The sequence below is a fragment of the Triticum aestivum genome, chromosome 3D, assembly GCF_018294505.1.
Source record: "Triticum aestivum cultivar Chinese Spring chromosome 3D, IWGSC CS RefSeq v2.1, whole genome shotgun sequence".
In the NCBI taxonomy this organism is placed as follows: Eukaryota; Viridiplantae; Streptophyta; class Magnoliopsida; order Poales; family Poaceae; genus Triticum; species Triticum aestivum.
The window spans coordinates 320,465,584-320,479,376 of NC_057802.1; the positions used below are offsets into that span (position 1 = coordinate 320,465,584).

A 13,793-nucleotide genomic window follows, 5' to 3' on the forward strand; every position below is an offset into this window, starting at 1 on the left:
ACTTCACCCAGTTCATCGCGACCACACCTCACCGTCGGCCCAGGCCCAAGCCCAGCCTTTGACAATTGATAGGCGGCGGAGGCCGCCAGCACAGGCAGGTAGCGGCATACACCCACGTCCACATCGTCATCCATCTCTCTCTCTCAACCGTACTCCCACCTCCCCAACGCCGCGCATTCAAATCCTTGATTTCCCGGCCCCATCCTCCCGCGTGTGGACCAGGATCCGTGCCTTGCGAACCGTTGGCCACGATCCAGCGTCGCGTTATCGCGAGCCTATCCGGTGTGGCGCCGGGGGGATGAGGGCGCCCGGTGCCAGTGGCCGGCATCCACCGGCCGTGCCGAGCCGCACGCCGCCGCGCGCCTCGCACCCGGGCCCTAGGGCGTTTGTCCGCACGCACGCGCTCCCCGCACTATTTGTTGCGCGTATAAGGAGGGCAGCAGGCACTGCCCATCTGCACAATGTCGACCGCCGCGGCTAACTGGTGCTACGCAACCGTCGCGCCCCGTGCCCGCTCCTCCACCATCGTCGCCAGCCTCGGCACCCCCGCGCCCTCCAACTCCTCCTCCTTCCGCCCCAAGCTCATCAGGAACACCCCCGTCCAGGCCGCGCCCGTCGCACCCGCATTGGTACGTACTACTACGCACGTTCGCAGCTGCATGCACCATGCATATCGTTCCTCTATCCGGCCGGCACAGCCCTTGTTAAGCTTAGCTAAGTTTGGCATCATGGCGTGTCCTTTGCTGTTTTGGGAACGACGTACGTGGGTCACGGGCCCCTTTGCTCCACGCCACATGCCTAGATCTTCTTCCCGAAATATGGGAGAACGGCAACCAAAATGCATGTGATGGCTGAACCAAATGCACCTTGTTTTCGAGCTCAAAAAATCAAAACGCATTACTGCTGTACAGTTGACCAGCTCTGCACATGGGGCTTGCATATCGCCATGATCTCCTATACTCTTGCAACCTTTTCTATTTATGCAAAAGCAATCATTGAATATTATATATGTGGATCTAACAGACAAAGGCATTGTGTTTTTAGTCCTCTCTGCATCCACCATCAACATGCATGTCAACAAACTGGATAGAATATGTGGGATGAACATGAACGGGTTTCCAGAGAGGTGGCCAGCGATAATGTTAATTTAACACAATAATGTGCTCTGGATTGAAAATAACTCCACAAAGTCTCAAGTGTACAGGACAAAGTTTATACTAGTGCATAAACATGTAGCGGCAGCTTTTCCTTAAAGCGATAAGGTGGAGTCTATCGGGCATTATTGCTAAGACTGAAAGGACACCAATTAAGCTAGGTCTACTCTATGTTTCTAGCACTCTCTTGGTTCTTGGAGAAAAATGACCATCCTTTGGCTTTGATGTTAAGTAGTTTGACTTTGATTCTCAAAAGCTTGCAGAAATACTAACGACTAGGTCATCCACTCCGTCAGCTTCCTATTTTATTTTTTTGGATATAAGAAGCTTCCTATTTTCCTCTTTTTGAGTTTTCAAACACCACCAAGGCAAGTTACTACACTAAATCCACCTCGAAGGGTATAACAAATCTTCATTTATTTCAATAAAACAAAGAGTAAGTGCAGAAATATCAAACTTTTATATCAAAGAATCTACATAAAACGCGTTAACTATGGAGTCGTTAAGGCAGTTGTTACTTTAGCTTATCTAAGTAAGTAAGGTACTCCTAAGCTAGGTCTACTCAATGTTTCCATTCTCTTGATTCTTGGAGAAAGATGTCCATCCTTTGTCTTGATGTTGAGCAGTAGTTTGACTTCCGATAGAAAAGGCTTGCAGAAATAACGACTAGGTCATCCACTCGGTCAGCTTCCCATTTTCCCTCTTTTCGAGTTTTCAAACACCACCTATGCAAGCTACTACTACACTTAATCCAACTCGAATGTTACAACAAATCTTCATATTTATATTAATATTTCATTTCAAGGAAACAAAGAGTAAGTGCATTACCAAACTTTTACATAGGAAATTGTACATAAAAACGTGTTAATCACATTTTTTTTAACACAGTAGAGACGCAACGCTCATATACACGTGCATACACTCACCCCTATGAATGCGCGCACACACACCCTACCTCTACGAGCACCTCGGAAAGACTGAGCCGACATATCATCTTGAAATTTATGAAGTCACCGTAGGCACCTCGTCGTCGACGAGAACGTCTCTTTCCACTGAATGCGCATCGCCATCCTCCCACTGAATGCGCATCATCAGAAATTCTGAAATAATTCAAGAATAAATGCGAGCATCAGGACTTGAAACCTGATGGGCTGGGAATACCACAGTCCCTCTAACCAAACTTTGTTACCGCTAGCCTGTAGGAGGAGGCCTGATTTTTTGTTGATATCAACGTCACAACGCTACACGTAGTGATGTGATGCAGAGCTTGAAGCTGATTGCAACCCTCAACCATGTGTGGTTGCAGTACCATATCCAGTTTCTCCAGCTGGGATGTCAACAACGAAAGAATCCTACATACATGTCGTCCCAATGTTTTAATCTTCTCTCGGAAAAAAAATGCTTTAATCTTATTAGTAGTTCATTCTAAAGAATGGGCACAAATATTAGTTGGCATCATACATCATGCTCCATGCATGTAAAAAAGAGAGCAGAAACGCCGTTAAAGAAAAAAAGAGCAAGCAGTTGCCGTTGGACTTCGATCGGCGACTGCTTTGGGCAGCAGACGCGGGCCGGAAGGAGTAGTGGCGGAGATTCAGGAGGGCTCGTCGGTCGACTGAGGACGAGGGAGGGAGGGAGGGAGGGAGCAAGGTTCCAATAATTCAGGAAGCGGTGGTCTCGGCAGTTGGTACGGGTGGGATAGAGGCGTCAATTCAGGTGGCCCCGCAGGTGGAACTCGTGGCCGGGCGGCCCTTCCGCGGCCCCAGCATCTGGAATTAGCGTACCCGACGTTGGTTGAGTAGAGGAGCCCAGCACATTACCAATTGCCAATTTTCTTCTTGCCAATTGTCCTTGGATCCGGGAGCCGGTGACTACCCCAGGCCCACCTTCACCTCATGCACCTTTCTTTTTTGCGAAGTTCACCTCATGCACCTGGGCAAGCGCTTCTGGGGATCTGAGATAGTACTGCTCCACTAGGCACTAGGCAGGCAGGACACAATTGAAGGCATGTCCAACCTGCATATGCTTTGACTTGTGAACCGTGTCCACACTCTAGACCTAGTGGCAATTGCATCACGCGCCAGCTACCGTGTTCCTTGTTTCGCAGTACAGTACTGTACAAGCTTTCTCTAGAAGCATTTCCTGGTATTTATTTGATTCCATGAATAATAACATTATACTACATAAAGTAGTACTCCAAAAGGATAAAGATAAGGATGTCCGGTCACCATGAATTCACGGGCTTAATGATCTGATCAAAACATACCAAAAGAAAGAGAGCTGCTGCCATTGTGATCGGCCATTTGGCCACAAAGCCAGCCAGCCCTCCTTTGCTAACTTCTTTCGTTGCCTTCTTCTTTCCACGTGCCATGTTTACCAGTAATCCGTCAGGGGAGAGGAGAGAAAAAACAAAAGAGTAGAGTCGCGAACGCGAGCGCGATAGTTGAAGATGAGCGGCTGCCTGTGCCTCCCCTGCTGCTATAAGAAGCCCTCCGCCCCCGGTGGGGAGAACAACCCAGCAGCAGCGGCGGCAGCGATAGATTCTTCCTCCTCGTCACTCCTCCAGAAGCCTACCTACCATCCACCACCTCCTCCACCCTCCAACAAGGTCCGTCTCCCTCCTCCCTCCCCCTCCCCCACACACCACCCATAAACTGCTCCATCCATCCATCCATCTCATCTTTTTCCGTTTCCTTTTCGCCGCCCCCCTTTCGATTCAGTTCACAGCTTGCCCTTTCAGCTTTTCTTTTTTTCTTGTAAAGCATTTAGTTATCCTCTTGAATCGCCTTAATTTGTTTGCGCACGCTCTCCCTTTCCGTGGGCACAGCTCTGTCTCTCGAAATTCGCATGGCATATCGAGTGTTTATTTGTTTCTTCCTGCTGTGAGTGTGTGTGTGTGTGCGCGCGTGTGTGGCGACGGCAACTAATTTGGTGTTGATCCTCTCCTCCCCTTGCAGATGGACGCCGCCGTGGAGCGCCTCAAGACCGGGTTCGAGAAGTTCAAGACCGAGGTCTACGAGTAAGTTCACCACCAATCCTGTTCCTGTCCTGCTGCTTCGACTTATGATGGTTTGGTTGGTTCGATTTGAGTCTTCTTCTTCTTCAACTGATTCTCTGTCCGTTTCCGTTTCCGTTTCCTCTTGGCAGCAAGAAGCCCGATTTCTTCGAGCCCCTCAAGGCCGGCCAGGCGCCCAAGGTATGTACCCCATCATTTGCTTCAGCCATAAAATGTTGTCTCCTCTCTAGCAGCTACTACTGCTCTAGTTGTTGTGTAGATTTGGGGATCGAGAAATACCTTTGCTTAGCGCAGCAGCGGAAGAAATCCTCTGTTCACATTAGCCTGCCGTTCGGCGCATAATCCGGGATACACTCTGTGGGTGCCCATAGCATTTCCTGATGCGGTCAAAGTAGATGAAAGAAAACTGCCGCTTGTCCTAATTGCATGGCATGGCCTGACCGTAACAGGGGACAGCTTGTCGCCATTGCCGGCCAGTTGATACTAGGTTATGTGTTAAGACAACCACCACTGCACTACCGTACCAAAGATAGGCGGTAGGCAATCTCAAGCTGAAACCAGTACAGTTGTGGATCTCCCTCCGAATAAACCCCCACCTGTCGTGCACATCCAGGAAATCGGATCGCGCCGCGGTAACGACTCCCATGTGCACTGCGATGCCATGATATGATTTGGCTTATTGAGATGTCACCGTCCCTATCACTCGCTTTGTGGTCTTGTGGTATTAGAATATGGTTCTTTTTCGCCCTTTTCTGTTGTCCTAGCAGCTAGGATAACTTGACGTTCAGAATCTTGCAAGTACAAGAAGCAGCATTTTATTTTTCCTCTCCTCTGGATTCTCTTCTCCATTGGCGTGCTTGCCAATGCAGTCGTTGAGGTTCCCTTGGCTGGCTGTGTTGAATTTCGATCCCAGTCGTCTCAGTTGCTGCCATCCTTTTTTCTTTGAGAAAAAATGGCCGTCACTCCGCACTATCGGAGTTGAAGATGAAGGTCTTTTGATGATGGCCATTTATATGGAAGCTTCATCATCTTGGCACCGGCCGCGTCAGACCCCACGCACAAGAACCGTGAGCGGCAAGTCTTGCTCCGTCCTAGCTCGGGGTATTATTTATTGTAAGCAGAGAAGAGATACTACCTGAGAACAGGGCATAGCTAGCTGGAGCTAGCAGTGTATGGCTATGGCGCTGCGGCTCTGCGTGGTACTCCATGATTAAGCAGGCCCTACCACGGAGTTACCAATCCGTGGACCACCCATCACAGATTAATGCGTGTGTGGACGGAGCCTTGCGCCTGCCTTTTACGAAAGAGTTTGGCGCATACATACATATGTTTGGCCGTATCCTTTTAGAGATTGGCATATGCTTATCTTAATCAGGTTGGCCTATGCGAGCACGGAGTCTCGCAGTAGTACTACCTGACCTGAGAGCTCGGTTAAGGCCGAAAGGCTGCTGTACAGGGAGACGGTAATACTGTGATCCACATCTGATCATCCGTGCCACATCCCACAGTAGTTCTGCTACTGCAGGATGAAAAGATCCTGCAGTAGTACTTCCGCCGTGTCGCCATCGGAGGAGCAAGTTGCGGGGTGTGGGCCTGCCTTCATTTCTTGCAGAAGAAACCGCCGGTGGTCCTGTCTTGATAACTCACACAAAGGCAGGCATGGCCCATAATCAACTCCTTCGTCGGGTCGGGTCTACTGTCACGCGTCATAATCATGTGTTTAGTCGGTAATTTGGTTTGGAATAGATAGAAGCCTGTGGCACGGAGGGAACCTTCCCGCTACTCGCTTTGCTCGCCTTTCTGTCTCCTGTACCGTACGGTCTCCGGTTCCTTCTCGCGAGCCCCTCTGCATGCCATGCGCGCTCTCTCTCTCTCTCTCTCCCCTCTGGATAAAAAGTGGGTATGTTGGGCCGGAGACAGGTCAAAAGCGGCAGCCTTTAGCGCAAAGCTGTGCGTCTGTGTGTCAGAAGGAACCGCCTACTCCGCCTATCACGCTTATTATCAGCGCCTCTGCTTATATTTGTTTATGCGCTGAACAACCCATCTGCTTATCACTAACCACTGTGAAATGCTCTCTAATATAACACCCCACAAAGTGGATTCAGTGCTTATGCTTAGCACTAGTGGAGCATCTTTTCTTTTCTTTTCTTTCTTGGTTGATTGACCTGGTGGTGGTGATTGTGTGTGCAGTACATGGTGTTCGCGTGCGCCGACTCGCGTGTGTGCCCATCGGTCACCCTGGGCCTGGAGCCCGGCGAGGCCTTCACCATCCGCAACATCGCCAACATGGTCCCCTCCTACTGCAAGGTCCCGCCCCGTTTCCCTCTTCCTCTTTTTTTCTTTCTTCTTTTCCCCGAAGTGCATTATTGACGATATTTTTGCCCACCCTTCTTTTGTCAACTACAGAACAAGTACGCCGGTGTTGGATCGGCCATCGAATACGCCGTCTGTGCTCTCAAGGTCAACTCCCTCCCTCCCTCTCTCTTCTTTCTCTGGTGCTGTCGCTTCTAAAATAGGAGTGCTATAATGCATTATTGCACTAGTGGACTTTGCTGTCACCCAACTACTAGTATAAGAACAAGTGAACATGGGCACTGACAGTATTTTAGAGCATGGCCTGATATGGACTTTTGGCTGCAGGTTGAGGTCATCGTGGTGATTGGCCACAGCCGCTGCGGTGGAATCAAGGCTCTGCTCTCACTCAAGGATGGCGCAGACGACTCCTTGTAAGTACCACTAGAGTATAACGGCTCACATCTTACTCCAACTAGCGCTACTACCGTCTCTCCGATCAGTTTCTGACTGTCTATTTGATTGGTCTTGTCAGCCACTTCGTCGAGGACTGGGTCAGGATCGGCTTCCCGGCCAAGAAGAAGGTGCAGACTGAGTGCGCCTCCATGCCTTTCGATGACCAGTGCACCGTCCTCGAAAAGGTTCGCAACATTGCCCATCTGCCATCTCATACTACTTTGCTCATACAGTACTCCTATTAGCAATACTGCAGACTCCACAATTCTGCATGTGGTTTGTCTAACTGATTGGTACGCTGACCAAGAGATATTTCTGAATTGTTTCCTCAGGAGGCAGTGAACGTGTCCCTGCAGAACCTCCTGACCTACCCGTTCGTCAAGGAGGGTGTGTCCAACGGAACCCTCAAGCTCGTCGGCGGCCATTACGACTTCGTCTCCGGCAAGTTCGAGACATGGGAGCAGTAAATCTTCCCCAGCGGTTAACTCCTATATATACATGCGAATGCAAACGCGTACATATATCAAGATATCGTCCGACCGACCGATGTGAATCCAATGCCATGGAGTGCGTACTCGTTGTTTTCCAGTACTGGATGCCGGGATGGCCCGATGTGAATTCGCCATAAGCAATAGAACCCTTTTTCTTTTACCATTTTCTGACGAGGAATTGTACTACCATGTGATGCATAATTTGATCGTCCTGTGATCAAAAGACATCATATATAAGTTTAATAATATTTTCATGAACAGTTTACCCTTTTATTACCCTTTGTCCTTACGGTTCTCCATCTGGTGTCTGGCACTGCTTTGCTGTTAGCCCAACCAAAGAAAGAGTTTGTATATCTGAAGGAACCGAACTTGACTAAAGACACCATACAACTGAAAGATTGAGGTCATGCAGTAATGTCATGTTTACTAAGAGTAAATTGCACAAAACCACCACTTTGAAGGCTAGGTTTGTGAAAAACACTACAATACATTTTTTTATAAAGAAAACACCATGTCTACGGTAATCTTTTTGCAAAAACACTGATCGGCGGTTTAGTCTAGTTTGATCGCGTTTATGACAAATGGGACCCGTTTTCTGCATGCGTGGCATAACGTTTCGTGCCAATGGGTTTTGATCTAAATTTACAAACTAGTCCCTAGAATTTTATGTATACACCCCTGAATCAAAATGCAAAATCACAATTAGCCCCCACGTGCATAAAACCAATAGCACGGGGGCCATGGGTTCTCGTCGCTGGCTGGGGCTGCGCCCATGGAGGCTTGAGGCGGCTGAGGGACCTCGCCGGCTTCGAGGTCTAGCACCTCCTCTTCTCTCTAATTGGTGCTGGGGCGAGCTCGATTTGGATGGATTGGGGCGAGCCTGATTTGGATCTTGGCGGCGACCAGGATGAGCTCCAGCATGCGCACATCGTCCCGCTGTCGTTGTAGTCAGGGCGCCCGCCGAAGGGCCGCGCCGGCAGCCGGGGAACCAGACACTTCTTGCTGCCGCTGCCAAAGTTGGTCTGCCCTTGGGCCTGCTGCAGATCGGGGCGGCCGCCATGGGCCACGCTGGCGGCCGGGGAACCAGGCACGGATGGTGCCGCCGCCGCCGAAGGGCCTTGGGCACCGGTTGCAGGGCTGCGCCTTGCGCTCCGGCTGCAGGTCGAGCCGGATGTCGCCGGATCCGGCATGTGGTGCGGAGGTGGAAGCGGATGTCGTCGGGGTCCAGCGTGGGGCGCGGCGGTGGAGCCTGTGAGCGTGTGGTGGCGCGGTGAGAGGGCCTGGCAGCATGGGGAAGAACGTTGGGGGTGTTTTTGCTTTAAACACCAACTAACAGCAAAACGTTATGGCACATCAGCGAAGAGCGGGTCCCATTTATTATAAACATGCTCAAACGAGACTAATATGCCGATCGGTGTTTTTTGCAAAGATTATCGTAGACATGGTGTTTTTTACAAAAAAAAATGCATTGTAGTGTTTTTCGCAAACCTAGTTTTTAAAATGATGGTTTTGTGTAATTTACTCGTTTACTAATGACCTCGACAATGGAACTACATAGTCGGTAATCTATGCTCATGTGTAGGAAGTATCTTCAGTTTCGTTTTTCAAGAAAGAAAGGTCTACCTTTCGGACTCTTTTCATCCGTGAGTTGGATATTGTTAGTGCAAAACGAATAGTTGCATTCAGCTCTGTCAGCTGTCAATTTCCAGTCTCCGGTGTCTTAGTGCATCAGTCTAAAAGGATCCATCACATTTCATTCTGTTGAGTAAGGTGATGGTATTAGGAAACGCAGGATAAACTAGGAAATATTCTGACTTGTCTTGTATTTCAAGTAGATCATGTACTTTTATATATATATGTCCACGAAGCTCAAGCAATACAACGAACTATTCCATCAAATCCCTCTCCCTCAGCTAATATGGTATCAACCTAATCGATCCTAAACCCTAGTCGCCGTCGCTTCCGCACCCGCGCGTCGCCCTCGGGGCGGTCGGCCTCCATGACCGCCGCTGGGGGCCGCGCCGCCCGTACCTAGGGTTCGTCCGCCGGTCGTGTTGATCGACTGTCCTAGAGTGTCTTTTCCCGAGCCCTTGCTCCGGGTTTTCTCTCTCCCGCCGGTCATCTTGATCGGCGTTTTCTTTTTGGTTTTCCGATCTATGCTTGATCGGCTTGCATTGCCCGCCGCCGCCGTCGACCCCCGTGCGCCTCTACTACGACACCGTCGCCGTGACGCCAACGATTCAATCGTACACTAATCATACACGCAAACGTGTACGATTAAAATGAGGGACTCACGGGAAGATATCACAACACAACTCTAAAAATAAAAATAAGTCATACAAGCATCATAATACAAGCCAGGGGCCTCGAGGGCTCGAATACAAGTGCTCGAGCATAGACGAGCCAGCGGAAGCAACAATATCTGAGTACAGACATAAGTTAAACAAGTTGCCATAAGATGGCTAGCACAAACTGGAATACAGATCGAAAGAGGCGCAGGCCTCCTGCCTGGGACCTCCTAACTACTCCTAGAAGCCAAACTCCATGTAGAATCATCCTCGGGATCTCTAGCTCTTGGACTCCAGCATCTGGTTGCGACAACCAAGAAGAATGCAAAGGGGGAAAAGAGGAAGAAAAGCAACCGTGAGTACTCATCCAAAGTACTCGCAAGCAAGGATCTACACTAGATATGCATGGGTATCTGTGTAAAGGGGCAATATCGGTGGACTGAACTGCAGAATGCCAGAATAAGAGGGGGATAGCTAGTCTTGTCGAAGACTACGCTTCTGGCAGCCTCCATCTTGCAGCATGTAGAAGAGAGTAGATGGTAAGTTCACCAATGTAACACCCCGGATGTAACTTTTCATATTTGTAACTCCGACTCTTGCCATTTTCGGCTATGTGTTATGATATTCCCTTCGTGGTCGGGTTTGTTTTTCGTTTTGTATTTTGTTCATGTCATGCATTTCATATCATGTCATCATGTGCATTGCATTTGCATACGTGTTCGTCTCTTGCATCCGAGCATTTTCCCCGTTGTCCGTTTTGCAATCCGGCGCTCCTATCTCCTCCGGCGCATCCCTCTTGTTTTCTTTCGTGTGCGGGTGTCAAACATTCTCGGAATGGACCGAGGCTTGTCAAGTGGCCTTAATATACCACCCGGAGACCACCGGTCAAGTTTCGTTCCATTTGGAGGTCGTTTGGTACTCCAACGGTTAACCGGGCATCCGCAAAGTCCATTTGTGTGTCCAGCAAACCCCCCTAAAAACCAGCCCAAAACCCACCAAACTCTCTTCCATGCTCTAGGTCGTTCGATCACGATCGTGTGAGCGAAAACCGCACCTCATTTGAAGCCTCCTAGCTCCCTCTACCTATTTATATGTGAGACCCCCGAGATTTTCGCGCAGTCCAACCCTAGCTCCGTTCCCTCTCCGCCGCTGGACACGTCCGGACCGGACCGGACGCGTCCGCCGCCGCGCCCCGACGAATCCGCAGCCGACACGTCACCGCCGCCGTCCTCGCGCCGCCGCGGCCCGCCGGGCCCGAGGCCGGCCCGCCCGCGCGCGACCGGGCCCCGAGCCGCCGCCCGACCTCCGCCTCGCCCCGCCGCCTCCGCGCCGGCGCCGCGCCGCCTCGCCGCCCGGCCTCCGCACCGTCGCCGGCGCCGCCCGCCACCGCGGCAACGCCGCCGCCCTTCTCCTCCGGCTCCTTCCTCTCCTTCCCCGACCCGCGCGCCGTTCCCCTCCTCTCCTCCGGCAAGCCTCCGGCGAGGGCTCCGGCCACCGCGCGCCCGAACCCTACCGAGCCCCCGATCGGATCTGGTGATACTGTAGCGTTAGACTTTCCCTGACCCCCATATTTTTCTAAGTCTGTGATTTTTCTTAATAAGTGCTCATGTTCATCAGTGCATAACTTCTTGCATGTAGCTCCGTTTCACGCGTGTAATATGTCAAATTGTTCGCCTCGTGACGCTCTTCATTTTGTTCAATTTCACTATGTTCATTAGAGGTCATCTTGATGCCCAAATCTCTGTTGGAAGAGGGATAGTTGCTGTTATCCTCTGGTTCTTATCAGAACTTGGAGATTTGTCATTTTTGTATCTTTAAATCTGTGTATCTTATGGGCATGAGCTCTACATGTGTTTTGTTGTATGCCATGCCATCTTTCGAAGGGTGTATGCCATGAATTTTGTGATCTCTGTGGTGACTAGCACAAGCATGCAAAGTAGGCTCCGTAATGTTTCTGATTTGAGGGACTCAGTGATTTCTCCAAGTCCTTGTCTGTTGTTATTTTATTGCCATGTAAACTTGATGCTACAGAGAGATCCATATTTTGGTGATGTTCAGTAAGGATATTTTGTAGCTATAGTTGTAATTGATCCATTCCTGCCCTTGTTTGCAATTATGGAGTGCCATAGCATGACGCAATCTTGCTCTACTTTTGCTATAAAATATTTCTGGCAGATTCTTAACATGATATGCAATTTTGCCAAGCTTGTCATAGTTGATCCATAGATGCTATGCTTTTGTTCTTGCCATGGATAGCTTTATAAACATGCCATCTTGATGTAGGTATGCTTGTTTTGTCATGCATTGCTCTGTAGTGAGTGCATCAAGCTCACCAACATGCCTTCATATTATTGTTTCTGCCATGCTCTGTTTTCTGCTAAGTCTGAAACCTGATAACGAAACTTGCTATGTTTACATGCTTGCCATCATATCTTATGGTCCTTTTTGGCTTATGGTCAGTAAGGGACTTTTGTCATATGCATTTAGTAGAACACTTTTATGCCTTGTTTTGCTATGTTAAGTTCCTGTAGATTGTTGTTTTCGTGCTCTGAACATTGCTACCTGATGCTGTTTTCTGCCATGTCCAGTAATTTCACCAAGTCTGTGAACCTGTTATCTTTTGCACTTTTGCCATGCTTGTTTGAGCTTGATATGTTGTGAACTAGCAGTAGATCAGTGTTCATCTTTTGTCAAGCATCTCCTGTAGATTACTGTCATATGCTTAGTTGCTATGTTGGGGTGCTGTAGCATTGTTGTTTGTTGCATTTTACGTGCTATCATGCTGTTAATCGCAGATTCGTGTCATTCTTGTTTTGCTTGCCATTTGCAAACCGTGCATCCGTTTCCGGTGATCTTTATATCGATTTCGACCGAAATCATCTCATCTTTCCAGTGGCATGCTTGGTTTGCCAAGTTACTGCCTTGTTCATCATTTTCCTTCCGGAGCACGCATATGCATCGCGTATCATATCTCGCATATCATACATGTTTTGCATCATGTTGCTTGTGCATTTCTCGTTGTTGATTGTGGTTCCGTTCGTTTGTGTTCTTGTCTTGGGTAGAGCCGGGAGACGAGTTCGTGAACGAGGAACCTGTTGAGTACGCTTACGAGGATCAAGCTTTCGACAACTCTGAGAACCTTGCAGGCAAGATGACCACCCCTCGAAATCACTTCTATCTTTGCTTTGCTAGTTGTTCGCTCTATTGCCATGCTGCGCTACCTATCACTTGCTATATCATGTCTCTCATTTTGCCATGTCAGCCTCTAACCATCCTTTCCTAGCAAACCGTTGTTTGGCTAAGTTACCGCTTTTGCTCAGCCCTTCTTATAGCGTTGCTAGTTGCAGGTGAAGTTGAAGTTGGTTCCATGTCGGAACATGGATATGTTGGGATATCACAACATCTCTTATTTAATTAATGCATCTATATATTTTGGTAAAGGGTGGAAGGCTCGGCCTTATGCCTGGTGTTTTGTTCCACTCTTGCCGCCCTAGTTACTTGTATACCGGGATTATGTTCCTTGAGTTTGCGTTCCTTACGCGGTCGGGTGATTTATGGGACCCCCTTGACAGTTCGCCTTGAATAAAACTCCTCCAGCAAGGCCCAACCTTGGTTTTACCATTTGCCACCTAAGCCTTTTCCCCCGGGTTTTCGCGAGCCCGAGGGTCATCTTTATTTTAAACCCCCGGACCAGTGCTCCTTCGAGTGCTGGCCCAAACCGAGCGATGTCCGGCGCCCCCTAGGCAACCAGGGTCTATGCCAACCCGACGTCTGGCTCATCCATTGTGCCCTGAGAACGAGATATGTGTAGCTCCTATCGGGATTTGTCGGCACATTCGGGGGCTTTGCTGGTCTTGTTTTACCATTGTCGAAATGTCTTATAAACCGGGATTCCGAGACTGATCGGGTCTTTCCGGGAGAAGGTTTATCCTTCGTTGACCGTGAGAGCTTATGATGGGCTAAGTTGGGACACCCCTGCAGGGTATTATCTTTCGAAAGCCGTGCCCACGGTTATGAGGCAGATGGGAATTTGTTAATGTCCGGTTGTAGAGAACTTGTCACTTGACCCATTAAAATACATCAACTGCGGGTGTAG

At 49.3% G+C, this 13,793-nt stretch overlaps 1 protein-coding gene across 2 annotated transcripts; it reads left to right on the forward strand.

Moving 5' to 3' along the window:
• Positions 1-325: 325 nt before the first annotated feature.
• Positions 326-7,682, forward strand: LOC123078640 (carbonic anhydrase, chloroplastic). 2 transcript variants are annotated; one of them, XM_044501218.1, is made up of 9 exons: positions 425-629; positions 3,535-3,762; positions 4,112-4,173; positions 4,302-4,350; positions 6,361-6,477; positions 6,577-6,630; positions 6,811-6,896; positions 6,998-7,103; positions 7,251-7,682. In XM_044501218.1, the coding sequence occupies exons 2-9, from the start codon at positions 3,604-3,606 to the stop codon at positions 7,383-7,385; spliced, it is 768 nt and encodes a 255-aa protein (XP_044357153.1). In that variant the 5' UTR covers positions 425-629; positions 3,535-3,603; the 3' UTR covers positions 7,386-7,682. The 2 variants fall into 2 exon arrangements, with proteins under 2 accessions (XP_044357152.1, XP_044357153.1); XM_044501217.1 differs by lacking the exon at positions 3,535-3,762 and having other exon boundaries at positions 326-629.
• Positions 7,683-13,793: the final 6,111 nt, after the last annotated feature.